At 27.6% G+C, this 18,693-nt stretch overlaps 1 protein-coding gene across 1 annotated transcript in view; it reads left to right on the top strand.

Moving 5' to 3' along the window:
• The window catches only part of uri (unconventional prefoldin RPB5 interactor), a 21,949-nt gene extending 7,069 nt beyond the window's left edge, over window positions 1-14,880 (top strand). The window contains exons 4-10 of the mRNA XM_016067856.4: window positions 518-653; window positions 3,462-3,541; window positions 5,246-5,306; window positions 7,363-7,777; window positions 10,396-10,603; window positions 12,177-12,392; window positions 14,675-14,880. Coding sequence (XP_015923342.1) covers window positions 518-653; window positions 3,462-3,541; window positions 5,246-5,306; window positions 7,363-7,777; window positions 10,396-10,603; window positions 12,177-12,392; window positions 14,675-14,788 — 1,230 coding nt within the window. The 3' untranslated portion in view covers window positions 14,789-14,880. The remainder of the gene's footprint in view (window positions 1-517; window positions 654-3,461; window positions 3,542-5,245; window positions 5,307-7,362; window positions 7,778-10,395; window positions 10,604-12,176; window positions 12,393-14,674) is intronic.
• Window positions 14,881-18,693: the final 3,813 nt, after the last annotated feature.

Below are 18,693 nucleotides of genomic sequence, written 5' to 3' on the forward strand. Positions count from 1 at the left end.
TTTAAGATTTGATAAATTATGGTTTTAACTAATAAAATTTTTAGCCACCTAATTAAATTGCGTCTACTTTTGTACCTGCTAATTAGTTGAATTATTGTTTCTTGTTTATTTACTTACTTATTTGCACTGAATCATATTAAATCGAAGCAAAGTCATTATAATCAAAAGTTTATATGCTTGTAAGCCGATTCTGAGGAGGGGGGGAGCGAATATCAAGACGGACGAGAACCATTTTCTCTCTGAATGGCCCATCTTCGTTTTGTAATAACTCTTGAAGAAAACCGATTTACCAATTTATTGATTTATCAATACTTAGTAATCTTCAAAAAGCAACAGCTGGCGATCCAATAGTCATTTTTGTTAAAAACAAACTTTCCTTCTCAATTTTATTGCATTGGTAATAACAAAAGTAATATTTAATTGATATTTTTATTAGTAATGAGTAAAGCTATTAATAATAATTTTCATTTAAATGCTATAATCAAATCAGAAAAAGTGATTCGATTAATAAATTTAGGTTCCTTTCGGGCCCAATGCTTTTTCCATGGGTAAACTTGTTCATACAAACGAAGTGATGGTATTGTTGGGTGATAATTGGTTTGCTGAAGTCTCAGGAAAACAAGCTGCCGAGATTGCTGATAGAAGGATAGCACGTAAGTAAAAATAATAACAATTTTGATATGGATTAAGAGAGTGTTGTGTCTGAAATTAAATTGTTTAAGCAGCATGGTCAGAATTATTTTTTTCTGAACTATAAATATTTTGAGTCATTGTATGATTAAATGAATTGATGAATGATGAAATTAATACTTGAAATGAATGTTAAAAATTAATTTTCAACAATATTATAAAAAAAATTTTTTATTGTTCGCATGTTATATTATTATCAATAATGACTATGAAAAAAAAATTATTGTACTTCAGACATGTTGATGCCATATTTATCTTTCGACTTCAATTATTTCTATCGAGTTTATAATTACACTGAAGTTTGGTTAAACTATTATTAGTCAATTTATCTTGTTTTCTTGAAATACAGGAACACTACTCAAATGAAACATAACTAGTCAAAGGAGTAAGTAACAAGAAAGAATATATTATATCAACATGATGAATACAGGACAATGGATAATATACTACTACTACTAAAAATGTTGATGTCTTTTTACAAGAATCTTTTATGGCAGTTACAATTGACAATTAATGGAGCCATCTAGTGGTGGTTTCTGATTTTTCCACACCATAAATTTATATAAATAAATGTGCCTTGAATTGCTTTCATTAGGATTGAACTTAGTTACCAGATTGAGTTTTAAGAATAAGGCAGGGTATTCAATTAGTAAATTAACAATCTTGTGTAGAATTGAAAAAAAAAAAAAAAAAACTTTTGGGGTTATTAAAACATATTTTATCATTCACTTTATAAGGAATCTTTTTATTTTAGTATATTTTGTTAGCATTTTTAAAAATAATATTTTTTAGTTTCTCTTATAAATTAAAATAAATGTTTTTTTTAACTACTTATTTTTTTAATTATTAATTAGCTTTAAATTCAATTACAAACTTGCAGTTTTTGCAATAGAAACAAAAAAAAAAAAAAAAAAAATCTGAGATAATTTCAAGAGCATCCAAAATTATTTTTTTTAGTATTTTTCTTAACTAGGAAACAAAACTTTTTATAGGTTATAGATAATCTCATATATTGATAAATATTATCAGATTAAACTTAATACCATTTTGATTTTATCACAATGAAGTTAAAGAAATCACATTAAGATATTTCTGGCTGAGTATATTGATGATGACCCATGTGTAAAATCCAATAAATGTTCTTAAAAATGAAATGTTTTAAAATATATTTAATTCAAGATTTAAGCTCAAATAGATAAAAAAATTTTTTTAATTAATTGATATAGGTTTGTTTTCTTATTTGGGATAATTTATCTCGCATCACTATAATACTATATTATTTAAATTAAATTTTAAATATTTTCTGCATTTGATTGATGGAAATAATATATTTGGGCATAAGTGTCGCACAGATTTTGACATTAGTTCCGCCTTTCACAAATGATAACTACGGAGCCTTACACTCTTTAGGCTTGTCATTTTTTTAAAAATATTATTTTAAGTGATGTTAAATAAAATGAAGACAAGTTTTATTTAAGACTTGTTTTTTTCTCTCACTATTTTTAACTCTCCATACATTATCACTATTTTTAACTCTCCATACATTTTACTAAGATCCAAGTGAGAGCTATTTATATTGAATTTATGATATAGTTGTGTCTCAAAGTCAGTATGATGCTAAAATATATTGGTGCATATGATTTTAAATGAAAGTTATATTACATTAATAAAGGTAGATTTTTCCTTTTATATCTATTTTGTCACATACCAGCAACGTAATATAGATTTAAATCTAGATATATATTTTAACTTCAGTGTCTAGATTCATCTCTTTTTCAGAGATACAAAAGTCTTAGGGTTAGATCCAAAAATTTTATTTGACTAAAAATGAAAAGTTTGCTGCTTTCAGTTTTCTGGTGTAGAAAAATGTTAGGATTAGAGCTATATTGTTGTTAAACTAATAATGAAAGGTTTCTGTTGGTTTCTAGAGATACTCAGAACTTAGCTTCTTTCTATTGTAGTGCAAATGGCTAAAAAGTCTCTTCTAAATTTTTTTAATTACATTTGACTGGAAACTGTATTATTATTATAACTGTGAATTGTATTATTGAAACTGTATTATTGAAACTGTATTATAACTGTGTAATTATAATAAATATAAATGCAAACAAGTTTAATCAATTATTTAATTAAAATTGCTTAATTTTAATTGGAATCTCAGATATTTTTAACCTACAACAAGTGGTAAGAACAATATCCCAGCATGAGATGTTAGCTTAACTTTTAACGAGAGGAAAACCAGTAATATTTATAAGACTCCTGAAGATTCTACTACATGGTGCATAGCTTTTTTAAAAAGGCCTCAAATAGTAATAATAAATGATATTGAAAAAAAATTGTGAAAAATTTATCTTGCATGAGTCTTGCATTTTTATGCAAAATTCTAAAAGTTTGGCAGCAAAGGGGGATTGGCAGTCATAAAAGTAAGAGCTCCTGATCCTCTTTATTAACCTCAGTCATATTTTTTTTATGCAAGATATTGCTTCCCCCACCCTATCTCTCAAATTGATTAAACAGTATTTTTTAATTTGAAGTTTATAGGAATATTTTGAGGTCACTGAACTCATTTAACATTGTATGTGTACCCAAGGTAAACTATAATTTTAATCATAATATTATTTTAATCATATAATTCAACTATAATCTATAATTTTATTCATATAATTCAACAGCTAATTCAGTTTGAAAAGCAATTTTTATTCCTGTATTTTACAATTTTATTCATGTATTCAATTTCTAAATAAAATTATTTAATAATTTATTTGTTTCAGAATGTGATAAAATGTTGGACGATTTATCAAAAGAGAAAAACCAGTTTGAAAATTGGTTAAGCTACATAGGTGAAGTGTGTGTGAGTATTTTTTGTTTTTACAAAGTTTTAAATTGGAAAAAATATATATATAGTTAATTTTTTTCTCTTCAAATTGATGAAATATTTCTCTTAACTACACTAATGTAATTACATATTTTTCACATGATTAACAATTTTATTTTTGTAAAGAATTCTCATTTTTTGTTAGTCAGTTCTATTTACATTTTTAGGTAATTACCCTCACAAGATGAAACAATTTTTTTGTTAACGTATTAAAAATAATGTTTTCTTTATTATGTACAGTGCCCGCCGTTTATTAAAATCACTTTCGTTTTATGCTCTTTTGATTTTATTAAGCGGCTGATTTTATTAAGAGGCGATTCAACATTTGAAGAAAAAAAATAAATAATTTATGATATATTCTAAATGCACACGCTTTAAAAGCTGAAATAATGGCCGCATTAATGCTTTATTTTAACTAATTTAATTATTTTAATAAAGTAAAACCCTACATAAGATTAAATTTACAAAAGTTTTGCAAAAAACCGATCAATGGTTGCTTGAGTTGCAGTATTTAAAATTAACTTTTCAACATCATTTGAGAGTTTATAGAAGTTTTTATAGTTTTCGATATTCCTCCTCTTTGTTCTACAGCTTGCCGCAATACATTAAGTGCTTTTCTGACTTCCATTGAAGATGGCACTGGTGAGTTTATTTCATCTTCTGAGTCTGATTCCTCTATTTCTTGATGGGAAATAACTTTGCAATTTTTGATGTCTGTAACAATTTTAGAATCAGATTTTTCTCCTGATGTTTGCAGGTTATTGTCAGTAGCTACGTAACATGAAAAATTCTCGTCCATTTCATTTTCTTCATTGCTGATCATTTCTTCGAAACAGTTATGAGCCCCATCTCCATCTTGTAGCTTCACGTTGACTACATTTAGGAAGCTTATCATAGTTTTGCGATGCTTCGAATTTATCTTTAAAACTCAAAACCTTCCTTTTTGGCATGCTGAGAAAATTTAACACCAAACGAACTTAAAAATGATATGTGCTCTAACTATAATTTACTCAAACGGCTTAAATAATAGGGAACATGTGCACAGACAGTTTTTGGAAATCTATTGATGTTCTCTGTTAAAATAGATAACAAAAGAAACTTCTCTCCCTTCTATGGTTCATTCAATAAAAAGTAAGATAAGAATTCGACCCCCTGTTGAGTGAGATAGGTTTCTCCAAACTTCATTCAAGTCAAGAAATTAACATTGATAAATTGATTTCTATGAACTCGCCGATTACCACCTGCATTTTTCCTTAACTTTTACACTATGTATATAGCAGGAAAGTGCTAACCACACCTGTTTCACAGGTTTGTGAGTAACTGTTGCTTCTTCTAAAAAAAATCTTTAAACTTCGAAAAAATGAAATTTTATAAATAAGAACAAAAAAAGCTGAAATAGTGCACCTTTGATTTATTTTATAGTCAAAATTTTGATTTTAAAAAGCGGCGGCATTGATTTTATTAAAGGATGTTTTTAACATGTATTAATATTGTAACGATTCGGTTCTTGCCGATTTGATTTTATAAAGCGGCTGATTTTATTATCCGGTGATTTTATTAGCGGCGGGCACTGTAGTAATTTTTAACAAGCAGATTTTAAAATTCTTCTAATAAATTTGCTATAAATAATATTTTAAATTTACTACTTGTAAGATTGATTATACTTTATTTGTATTCTAGAATGATGATTTAGTTGAAATAGTGGAAGAATATGATGAAGAAAAAGAAAAAGAATGGCGAAGTAAGTATAAAAAATATATAAATTGGGAATTTCACCATTACAGGCGTATCCTTTGAATGCATATAACTCAATTTAAAATTAGCAAATACTTTTAATATTTTTGTATTGATGACTCTTGGGAAACTCTGAAACTTCTTAACTTCTAAGAAAATTAAAATTTAAAAAAAAATAAAAACTGACTGTTACAGGTCTAAAGTTTAGAAATATAATTGTTTGGCCTCTCTCAAATATATTTACATCTAACGGGCATCAGTAACAGTATTTATTAAATTTTTTAAATTTGAATTCTTAATTTGTAAAGTTTAGATACATTACCGCTGCAACACAAAATAGTATGTCTGGAACATCTATTTTTTTAAAAAAGTTTAATGCGTGGAAATTTTTTTTATGGCTTTTAGCTTGGTTCTAACAATAATAAAAGAACCTTAATTTTGAAAGGAAAAAAAATTTAAATTTCGCTTAATTTATGTTACAGATGTAACGTCCCGCAGTGGACTGATCGTTAAGACACGGTTCCCAGCAGATCACCGAAGGCAAGCATCACTGACTGCGGTCCGTGTGCGGGTGGGTGACCACTTGGAACAGTCTGCGTAGGGACCGAGGGTGTGCGGTATTGGTCCTCGTTAAACTGTTCTACCGTAAAGTGCTCGACTTCGCATGCAGGTCGTCGGGCTACCGAAGCGGGGGTGCCATCCCCTCTGCAGAGGATCAAAATTGTGATGGCATGTCTTCGGATCATCCTCAGGGATGTTTCCCAGACCGTCGCCAATAGCCCATTGTGCAGCTCTAGTGCGACGTAAATGAACAACTCAAAAAATCAAAGTTACGGATGTAACAAAAAGCTTGACATTTGAATTTCTAAAATTACCAAATTTTTTTTTCCAAAAATTTATTTTTTCTGTTCATAATTGTAGTATAATGTTACCAAAAATAATATATACTGTGAAATATCCTGTTATGGATACTCCCGCAAAACGGACGGCTCTCAACACGGGCATATTTTTAATATCCCGAGAATAATGACAGTAACCTACTGAAAAAAAATTTTCATCTAGCTCAAGTAACACAAGAGCATGAGGAGGACTTAAGGTTTTATGAATAGATGCAGTAGTGGAAGATAGTCTACTCCTCAAAAAAAAAATGGCAATCTTTTTTAATTTGGTAGATATATCTAATAGCTGTGAGTGGTAACATCTAGTTCAGAAAGCCTTTTCCCAGCCTGAATGTCACCCCATGAATAATGACGATGATCTCCTGAATTTCAGAATATGATTTTAAAAAAATCATTTCAAATTCATGAAATGGAACGCAAATAAATAATCAGGCCTTACTAGTGTTTAACGAGTTAGTCGTTTATACCATGACATTTATTAAATAAAAAAATATTTTTGCTACAAAACTCCTCTGTACAACAAAGCTGCTCTAAGCAATGTTATTATGCAATCATATTTTAATGCCAATTATATTTTTTTCTCAGTAAATTTTACATTAAAATAATTTTTGACATATTTTGTCATGTAATGCCAACCTTGAATACACATCGAAATCAAAGCAAAATAGATTTCAGTCGCAGCTGACTTCAAAACTTGGCGTCTGATGACGTATGTTGACCACTCCGCAAACAGGCCAATCAGAGGTTGGTGCTCATTTGCCATTGATGTCCAGTTACATGAACCTGTCCTAACAAACCATCTCTTAAGATAAAGGCTTTATTTTCTTTTAGTTAAAGCAATTATAAAAATACCTGTTTATATATTAAAATTACAATTAAATAATTTTTTTTTTTTTTTTTTGCTGAAAATTAACGCTTTGTCTAGATGAAGCGTTTAGTATCTTTAAGACAGTTAAAATTAACATATTTTAATTTGTTTTTTATTTTTTAGCAAACTTCTTGGTGATGAAATTATTTCTAATGTTTTGTTAGATTATTGCTGCTTCCATAGTTAACACACATATATTTTTTTAAAATCTATTATTTTGACTGCAATTTTCACAAATTATTTGATAGCATTTTGCATACTATTTTTTCAGTAATGTTTTATTTTTGTGATTTTAGTTCAGCATTCAAAGAATGTCAAAGCCTATCGACAAAAAATTTCTCAGGAGGCAAAACATAACCATTCCAACGGAGAAGATGGAGATAGTAATTTAGATGATGATGAGTTCATAGCCAAATTAGAAAGTCTTGAACTAATGGAGACATCTGAGAATAGGGAATTGTCTGATTTAGAAGAGAATGATGAAATATCACTTTCAAAAGAATTGTCTGAATCAGAAGGAAATGACAGTGAAATTTCACCTTTGAAAGAATTGTCTGAATCTGATGGAAATGGTTGTGAAATACCATCTTCTAAAGGGCAGTCTGACTCCTTCACAGACATATCCAGAAGTGACGATATTGAACTTCAATTGGAGGAGGAAAAAAGTAGCAAAACATCTCTAAGATTAAACATTAATTGTACAAACGATCTGTAAGTTGTTAATATTGTTAGACTTTTGTAGTAATTTTATATTATGTACTGATGTAGTTTCGATTATTTTTGTTTTTTTTAATATTTCTGTTTTTTTAAACACTTTTTACTCAGAAGGATTTTTTTTATTGGGTTCATATTGAGAGTTCAAATTTTTCTCTTTACGATTTTATTTATTGTGTTTATATTTAATATGCGAATGGAAAAAAAAATACTTGCAGTAATTATGATTTTTTATTACAGTTCCTTTTCTTCATATTTTACTCCATTTTTTTAAAAACTTTAATTTAAATTTAATTCATATTTGCTCTGCTATTTGTTTAAATTAAATTGTGTTAATTATCTTCAACTCCTAATCAGTTTGAAATCCAGCTACATTATTATTCATGAAGTAATTTTTCATTTATTTATTTATTTATTGTTTTATCTTAAACTTTAAACGCGTTCCATATATTTAGGTACATTCTGCAATAATTTTGAACTTTCCTTTATTGTATTTCTTCCAGAAAAATGTGTTGGTTATAAACGTAAATGTTTTCTAATTACAATCAGCACTAAAACAAGTATCTCATAGAACAAACTCTTTTACAATCACAAGTGTACACAAAGAATATATACAGGTTGCCAACAAAAGAATAACGTAAGAAATAATATAATAAATAATCACTGCATTTGCATTCACGCATTTGCGTCTGGTAATCACTGCATCTGCGTTCACGCACTTGCGTGTGGAACATCATTGAAATTAAAAATTTTATACACTTAGAAAACGAATAAGAAAACATTCAAATTAACGATTATAATGTTTAGGCTAATTTTTTAATTTATATATATAATTTATCATGTGTATATCTTAGTACTAAATATAGTGATTGAAAAATTCAGTTAAAAGACGTTCACATTTACATAATCAATTTTTTGTTATGAAGGAGAGAGAACAAACAATAAAATTCGATATATAAACTAAATCTTCACTAAATAAGTTTTTTGTTAAAACTAAAATCCTAATTTTATGCAATAGATGCAAATGTAAAGTAGATGTATTGGATAAACAAAACTTAAAAACCATTTTATTTCCATAACACAAAGAATATTAGCTGTACAATATTTTTTTCACTACAGTTTGATAAAATAATTTTTTTAGAAAATTTAATTTTCTGATTTTTTCATCAGCAATGCCCATAAATTTAAATCATAAAATATCATTTTGAAAGAATAAAAACTTTTTTTGATAATGTCTTTGTTTTCAAAAAACTAATTTTTTTTTTAAATAATTAATTCATTTTATGATAAAATAATTATAAGTTAGGTTTTTAAAAATATAATTTTAAATTCAATAATATGGATTAAATTTTCAATATAAGAGCTCAATATATCACTTCTCACTATCTTTAATCTCAAAATTAATAATAAAAATACATATAAAAATATGTATATTTTTAAATATTAGCATTTGAAAAAGTTGCAATCTTTATGTCCAATTCAGTAATTTTGTTTATTAAAATAAAAACAAAATTGCTTATTAATTATAGTTTTTAGAGAGCAATATTGAGTCGCAAATTGTTCATAAACCCACCAAAAAAATCTTAACCATTAATTAACCATTTTTGTTTGATTATCTTGAATCTTGATTTGATTGTGATTGTTGATTTTAACTTTAAGAGTTACTCTATCTCACCAGTCTCTTACTCAAACTATGTTTTTGCTATCTCGCATTATAGACACTTAAATTCGATTGAGGTATATTGCACTTTCACATATTAATTCTTGGTTTTGAAGGAGAACTAATTATCGGCTATGTCAACCTATCAAAAGGTACCTCTAGATAGAATCAAGTTAACATGCCTTATATACTAGTCAATTGGTATTCAATATTTATAGTGGTAGTTACGCCACATTACTCCCCTTTTAGAATTTTATCTGTGATAGAATTCGATGAACAAATTCCACTAGTTGATTAATGCTACTTTTTCCCCTTTTTTTTTATTTATTTCATTTTGCTCATTATATATTTTTTTTATAGCATTTCGCTCATAATTTTTTTCATTCATTTTCTGTTTTTATAGCATTTCCCTAATTTTTTTCCCTTCATTTTTGGTTATAGCATTTTGCTCATTACTTTTTCTCTTCAATATTGCTTATTACCGGGAGACTTTATTTACTTCACCTTTTTTTACATTGAGCAATATATATTTTTTCCAAGCAAATCAACTGTTTAATGTGGACCATTCATCAATGTTGGCAAGTTCATATCACGTCGGCAGGTTACCATTGAAGGAGAATTAATTATCGACTATGCCAACCTTCATCTATCAAAAGGTACCTCAAGATAGGATCGAGTTAACATGTCTTATATACTAGTGAATTGGTATTCAATATTTATAGAGGTAGATTTCATATACATATACAGGAACGGGCAAAATCTCTCTCTCTTTTTTTACTAAGATAATAAGGTTCCTTAATTGACCATCATCAGATGCCCCGATTGGGGAAGTCTCATTACAGCTCCTGTACTAAACTTATAGAATTTTGTTTTTATAATGATTTTGCATATCTTCATAACTTTTTCTTCTGGCTGTATATGAATTGGGTATAGTAGACCATTTTTCTTTTTTCAGAAATTCAGTTCATGAAACAGAATCAGGTGATGATGAAGATGGTAGTAAAAGCGATGATGTGAATGCTAATCTGGAAAATTGTAATGCAGGATCACATGAAAAGCATGTTAGGTGGCAAGATCTGTCCAAGCAAAGCATTAAAAAAATAACTTTCAAACACAGTAGAAGCAAACATCACAACCATTCTAAACACCAAATTAAAAGACAGGTTAATACAATTGTTCTTATATTAATTCATGAATTTGAATGTACTGTGATCTATGCATTTTATAAAATCCAATACACTAAGCAAAATCTTCCAAATTTTTTTCAAATCACAAAGCATTTTAACAATAATAATTTTTTAAATTAATTCATTTATTTGAATTTAAAATCGTTTAATTTTATTTGATGTGATGAAAAAAAATTAAATGCTTAATTTGTCTTTTTTTTTCCTGATACATCTCTACTCTTTTTGAAAAGTACATTCATTATGAAATCCTCTGAAGTGCATGTACAAAAAAAAAAGTCTGTTCTACCTGCAGACTTTGTGCTCCTAACAATTGTTGCACAATTGACAATTTCTTGTTCTGACTTGTGCTATTAGTTCTAATAAATGACCAAAAAAAAGAAAAAAATTACATATTTGAGGTTTAATGATATGAATCTATTGAAAATAAAATATTTATTCAAAGAAAGTACATTTTTGTATCTGATTTCAAATTTAATTAATGGATGGGATAATTAATTGTCCTTCTCTTTTTTTATTTATTTCGCCTTTCTTCCTTTACTTATTTGACCAGCCTTGTTTTTTTTCTGCTTAATATACTTTCAATGTTTTATTTTAAATATTCAAGGGGTTCCAGTTAAAGTAATGAACCACAAACAAGCATTATTTTGACAAGAGAAGCAATGAAATATGAAAAAAATGGATAAATTAGACAACCAAAGCTGACATTTTCAGGGGGTACATGCTCCGGAAGTCATAAAAGCAAAACCTTTTCTATTGAGAGAGCACGACAAAAAGTCTAAAATTGCTCTCCTGTACACCAAAGGTTTTGCCAAAGTCCAGGAAAAGAAAACAATACATAATATAAGATATAAAATACATAAAGCTAATATGGAAGAATAAAAACAATACGTACTATTCGTATGTATTTGTTTCTTTTTATTCTTCCGTATTTGCTTAAGGTATTTTATATCTTATATTATGTATTATATTCTTTTCCTGGACTTTGGCATAACCTTTGGGTTACAGGAGAGCAATTTTAGACTTTTTGTTGTGCTCTCTTGATAGAAAAGGTTTTGCTTTTATGGCTTAAGTATCTGGTACCCCCTGAAGACGTCAACTTTGGTTGTCATATTTATCCATTTTTTTCATATTTTAATTCCTTTCGGATTCACTGCTGCTTTGATCGTTTTTCCATAGGAAGTATTATTATTTTTAATTGCTTTTAAAATTTTGAATTCCTTTCTTAATTATTTTGACAAATTGTTTGCTCATTATATGTTTAAATAGTCACAGAATTGCAGTTACAATGATGTACTGCAAACTTAGATTATTTCCGTATAGTATTTTTTTAAGTGTCTGCTTTTAAGCATTTGTAACATTGGAGTTAGAGTAATGAAATATTTGCTCATTAGATTTTTAAATATCCACTGGATTCCAGTTAAAATGATGAACCTTTAGTCGTTGACTATTTTCTCATTTTATTTTTAAATTCTTTTAAAAATCCACGTGATTCCAATGAAATTGATGATTCCTTGCATAGTTTAGAGATTTAAATGTTTGCTTTTCCCAGGATTCGAGTGAAAGTGATGAACCACAACCCCTTATACAGAGCCCTTCTGACATCTATAAACATTTTGGTAGTTTCTTCCAAGCTTCCTCACCCAAGTCGATATTAAAGGTGAAGAATTCTCCATCTACTCCGGATGGGAATGAAACTTTCTTTCCAGTGGATGATATGGTGCCAAATGATAGTTCTCCAGATCTCAAAAGTGAAAATATTGTGAATGTAAGATTCTTCTTATTATGTTACCCTTTATGATTTTCTTTTATACAGGGTATCTGCTACATTTTAGATTTTCAAATTCATGATTTTCCATAACTAATTCCAACAAAAACACAATAATAAATTTACAATAAAATAAAAAAAAAACATTATAATAACATTAATTGAAATAAGTATAACCAAAACTTATACTCTGCATCTTCATATTTATAGATTTTAAATTTAAAAAAACTGAGTAAAGAAAGAGTTGAAGCAATAAAATTGCTGAAAAAAATGCATAAGCAAATAATTCTTTTTTCTGCAGAATTATATTCTAAAGATATTTTTTGTTCATCTGAAAGGAAAGAAATACTTATGATTTTTCTGTTCTCATTTCAGAATTTAAAAAATTCGCCAATGACTGGCATGCTTCAGCAAGAATTTTAAATTGATAAAATAAAAAAATAAATTATAAATAAATTTAAAAAAATCTGAAATCACAGAAGTTTTAAAGATAATTCGCTCTAGAAATGACCTTCTTTCTTTCATTTTTTTGAAAGAACACCATAATTTTTAAAGAACATGATAAAAACATTTTATATTTTTATAAAATATGACAGTGAGTGGGGATTTTGTTACAAATTCAGATATTCGGAACACCATGAAATTGGTTGGGGTGGGTGTAAATTCCATCTTAAAAATTAGATTTTTCAATAACCTAAATCCATGATTTTTTTTAAAAAAAATAGTTAAAATCATGACATTTCATGACAAATTTTGTTCAATACTGAAATCCATGACTTTCCAGGAGATTGGATACCCTGCCTTTATGATTTTCTTTTATAGTTTCAAATATCTCAATACTTTAAATTATAAGATAATATTTGAATACATTTAAGTATCAATTTATGAAAGAAACAATCCTGCGATGCCATTACATATTTCCTAGCTTTTAAATTTCTTTTATTTCATAAATTTAATCATTCCTAATCCTTTTTTTTAAAATAAATAATTTAATTCAATTTTATAAAGACCAAATGCAACTACTTCTATTCAATAAATGTAATGGCTTAATTTTTTTTTTTAATGGAAGTGTATAGCTAATTATCATTCAACGTCATGACAATTGAACATCAAACAAATTATTTAATATTAACTCGAGATAACGTGAGGTTAGTTGAATTTGCTTTTCTTTTGGCGGTGTTCTTTTTTGATAATTTGCCTATAATTCCTCATTGATTAAAAACTGCTTTTGATTTGGCAGGTCGTGGGGGGTTTATCTCTCACTATGCAAAATTTAAGATTTTACTTGAAAAACAATACTTTTTATTTTGCACCTCAAGGTCTGCAAAAAAATTTTTTTTCATTATTATCATTAAGATTTTCTTTTCATCTGCTTCAATCAGACATTTTCCATTAATTCTTTTGGTTTCTGCATATTTTTCAGTTATAAATTTCAGGAAAACCAAAGCAAAAAATATACTTTGCATTGAAAACTTATTATTATATTTGAAAAAAGGTCAATGTGTTTTAAGTATGTACTGTTGTCCTAAAGAAAGAGCACTGTGTTCGCTCAATATTTTATAAAAAATGTTTTTGAGTTCAAAACATACAATTGATTACAGGCATTAAAATATATAAATAATTGATATTGTAATAAATGAAATATTTATATAAGAAAGTCAATTAAGTCATCAACCAATTACTCATGCTTTATCAAACTATTTTTATAAAATATTGAGAACTTTTAACAGACAGTAATTTTTCTTTTATTTCTTTTTTTAACAAAATAAAGGTTAAAATATGTGCTAGGGCATTGGAGTTTGTTAATACCATAGAAGAGACATAATTTGTAACATTTAAAAATACTTGATATTAATTTTATGCAATTCAATACTTTTTTTATTTTTATTCACAGGTTTAAGATATGAACTATCTTTGATTAATATAAATATTGAAGTATTTCCTTATAGCGTGTCATAAATTTATCAGTCAGTAAAACCTTGATTAACTTAAAGTGTTCTTAGTAAGTAATTTAGACACATTTGTTTTGTAAAGTATTGGAATTTTATGTAAGGAAGGATTGTGTACGTTACAATTATGTAAAAAATATAAAGGCTTTTTAGTATTGAAGTCCATATTTGTTGTGCGTTATACTTAGCATGCTATTTATGTATAAAATAGATTCACAAAAATCATTAGTAGATTAAGAAACATTTTTATAGTTCTAATAAAATACAGCACATTTTATATATGTATATAATTATTTCCTTTATTATGCTAGTAATTAGATTATTTTTTTCAAGGCTTTTACTGGAAAAGTTTATGAGCGATCTAGTCCAATCCATATACCTGAAAAGAAATCTTCGTCCAGACCATCGTCCCATTTTAAAAATACCCGTAAGAATCGTCGAAGATAATCAACTTCCATATTCCATCAATCTGTACCAGTGATAAATCTGTACAACAATGTTATATTTTAAATATAACAAATAAAATTTATGTTTCTAAAGTTTGTGATTCATTATTAGCATTGTACAATTTTGATAACTTTATAATAAATTAAAGCATATGCAGGGTGCGCAAGTATTAAATAGCATCTCATATTTGGATGAAGCTTCAGGTGCAAAAAAAAAAAAAAACGAAAAGGGCCAAATATTTTTTATATATATATATATATATATATAAATGGAAACTTCTTTAATTTGTATGTAAAGGTTACGCAACATTTTAACTCATAATCACAAAGTATGGAGGGCAGAATATCACATTGATAAAAATATTGGGTGTTAGTGTCTTATACATACAAGTCTATTATGAACAAATAAAATAAAAAATTGATATTTATGTTATTTAGCCTGAGGACAAGATGAAACATTATACTGTGCATGTGATCAGTTACTTTCCTGAAAATTTCAATAATCAGTACTTGAAATTTTTTTAAAAAAATTAATAACACTTATTAATGCAATATCTTTTTCGATTTCCAATCTATTTTTAAGTGGAATAAAATAAATTGGATAAATTATTAAACCAATATATTTTTTTCATAAATTACTAAAAAAGATGGAAAAACAAACAATGCAATAAGGTTAACAGCATAAATCTATTCTAATTTCTACATTTCCAAAAAAATATGACTTTTGTAGTCGACTACAGCTAAATTTTTCTTTTGTACTGACTGTTAACTTTATTTGTACCCATTTTCAAAATAGTTTTGAATAAAAATTTGGCTTATTTTAACATGAGGAATTATTATGAAATATATATTCATGTTTTCATGAGCTAGTTAGTTATTCTTAACTATTTTTCACGAATTTGTTATTTTAGCTTTCAACTTTTTGTGCCTTTCTCGACAATTAATAATTTGAGAAGTACTAGAAATCAAATAATTTAGTATAAAATTTTTAAGTGTTTAATGCTCTTTTATTTCCTCAAAGAAATAAAGTGCATCGAAATAACATCAATATTTCACATGTGGACATTCGCATTTGAGTTTGGCCAATATTATAAATTGGCTACTATTCATAATGATTTGGTTAAATATTTGTAATATTGTTGCTTATCCTAACTACTGGTCTATTAAATTAATATATTCTGCCTAGACCAGTTTTAATAGTTAAGTATTCTCATTTATTAGTTGATTGACCCACAAATATTTGTAGCAACCAAATTTGAAAAATTATATTTGTTTGAAACTTGTTTCTTTACTAAACAAATATTAATAGTTGCTAGAAATCACTACAAACTATAAAAATGTAAGTACATATTTTAAACTTTTTAAAACATGTTTTAATTTTCAAACATTTGCATGATTACGACATGAAAAACGGCAGTTCTTTCACTTTCTTTTTTAAAAAAATCTGTTGCAGGCCACAGACGAGATAATTTTTGAAGAGTATGCTACTCAGTAATAATTCTAACAGGATTAAAAAATGAGAGTTATTTTATGTCAAAGTTTTCAAATGTTTTTGTGCAGCGTTATTGAAAGTGACGCAATAACTGTTATAACAAGGGAATTATTTTGCAGATATGCAAGAAAACTAGCAGCGTCTACTTCAAAATTTTTGTGTTCAAAAACTTTCTTATTACAAGAATCGCGATAATTGATTTTAAAATCGCTTCAATACAAATAGCGATCTTTGATTTTAAAATCGCGTGAATATGAATCACGCGAATGGATTTTGAAATCACGTGAATATAAAACTCGATATTAGATCTTGAAAATACAAACTCCGTTATAGAATTTTTAAATCGCGTAAGTACAATTCACAATTTTTAGATCGCGTAAAGGCGAATCACAATATGTAATTTTTAGATCGCGTAAATACAAATCAAGATGCATAATTTTTAGATCCCGTGAATGCGAATCCCTGTGTTTTATTTTGAAATCACGTATATAAATACGAAAATCCATGTTTGATATTATAACAGCATGAGCAAATCACGACATTGGATTTTAAACTCGCGTGAATACGAATCGCTACAATAAATTTTTTAAAAAAGCGTAAATTCAAATTGTGATATTGGATTTTTAAATCTCGTGAATAAGAATCGAAATGTTAGCAAATTCCAGTCTTGGGACTTCTAAAAGGCTCGCCTGAACTACGAACTATCTGGCGGGCGGTAAAAATGCGGGAAATCTTATCTTATGCGCGTATAAAATAAGTAAAAATGTGGAAGGATTGGCAGCTATGTAGTTTAAATTTTCTGTTTATCTTTGAAAATCAGATATAAATATAACTATTTTATTTCAACGGCTGAATTTTTCGAAAAAGCAGAATCTTTACTTTAAAAAAAAAAGTGTAACTTTTAGATAATCGGAGTTTTTGATAAAAACGCTTAAATTCGAGAGACAAAAGCGGAAAAATCTCATCCCTGATATTAACAACTTTTCGTAAACTAATATCAGTAAATCTATAATTTATTTTATGACCATTAAAGTTCCAAATTAGTTCGTAGTTTCTTGCCACACCATCTACAAAATGCTTCCTTTCATCGCCTAAGTGCTGCGTTTATAATGTCGATGTCGTATCCTCTCCTTTATTCATTTGCATAGAATTACTTTTTGGCTGAATTTAAAAAGCTATTTTTTTATATTGAATAACTTTTTTAATGCCGAGGAGAAAACTTAAAAAAAAAAATCAAAAACACGCATATGTACATTTTATACTCCTCAGCGCTCAGTTTTCTATCAGTGTCAACATTGCTTGTACGATTTAATAATTTTAATTTAGGGACAAAAAAAAAACTCTTGCAGTCTTTTGATAATTAGAAATAAATTTGCTAGTTATAAATTTTCCACTTACGAAAATATATACAAAATGCTAAATTTAGCAGCCATATCTGATCTATGTCAGATCCACAATAAATATTTTGTAAAACATTTGCAAAAAGTGTGAATACCAATTATCAACTGTTAAGCTATCAAAAATATTTCTAAACATAATTTAGAAATTTAAAAAGCCATCAAATAAAGGGTAGTTCTCTCAAACATTGAAAGTAGATCAATACCATACTTCAGGTGCTATGAAGACTTATTCATTTTGCTACGTGAGAAATTTTAACCCCCCCCCCCTTTTCATAAAAATTAAGTTTTAAATAAAATTATTTATTTAAGGAGTGGGTAGGATAAAGTCATATTTAAATTTGGTGTGTTTATAAAGTACGTACTTTGTATAATACCTCCCCCCCCCTTCGGGATGTACGTACTTTTTGAACGGCACCTTACTATTCTTTCCCCCACGAGTTAAAAAAAATAATCTGATAACTTCAAAACTATAATTTGACATCGCGTGAGTTTTGAATTGCGCATTAAAAAAATTACTTTTTACGTGCTCTACTTGTGTGATTTTAACATATAGTATTTTCGAACGTGTTTTTTTTTTTTCTCTTCTGCTTTCCAGTTATTACTGCATTTTTACTTGTGATTTAGAATATCCTGATATTTTAACACATATTACAACTCGTGAAATTCGATTCAATTTTTAATTACGTATCTTAGCATAATCGACACATCCCTGAAGAGATTTCAAAAACGAAATTTATATTAAACGATGTCCCTTTTCCAAAAAATAATAACACGTGTATAGTTCTTTAGTCCAGTGTTCCCCAAAGTGTGGTACGCGTACCCCAAGGGGTACGGGAACAGTTTAGAGGGGGTACGCGTTCTTATAAGAAATATCTTGCAACGAACGAAAGTTTTAAAAACTTTTATTCAAAAACAAAATAGCCATGAAAATTTACGATTACGTATTTTTCTATTGGCTACTTTTTGCAGAGCTAACAGTTAATATTTAGTGGTGTCAACAGCTAGTTGTAACTT

The sequence above is a fragment of the Parasteatoda tepidariorum genome, chromosome 1, assembly GCF_982258835.1.
Source record: "Parasteatoda tepidariorum strain Cologne lab strain chromosome 1, Ptep-v5.0, whole genome shotgun sequence".
Lineage (NCBI taxonomy): Eukaryota > Metazoa > Arthropoda > Arachnida > Araneae > Theridiidae > Parasteatoda > Parasteatoda tepidariorum.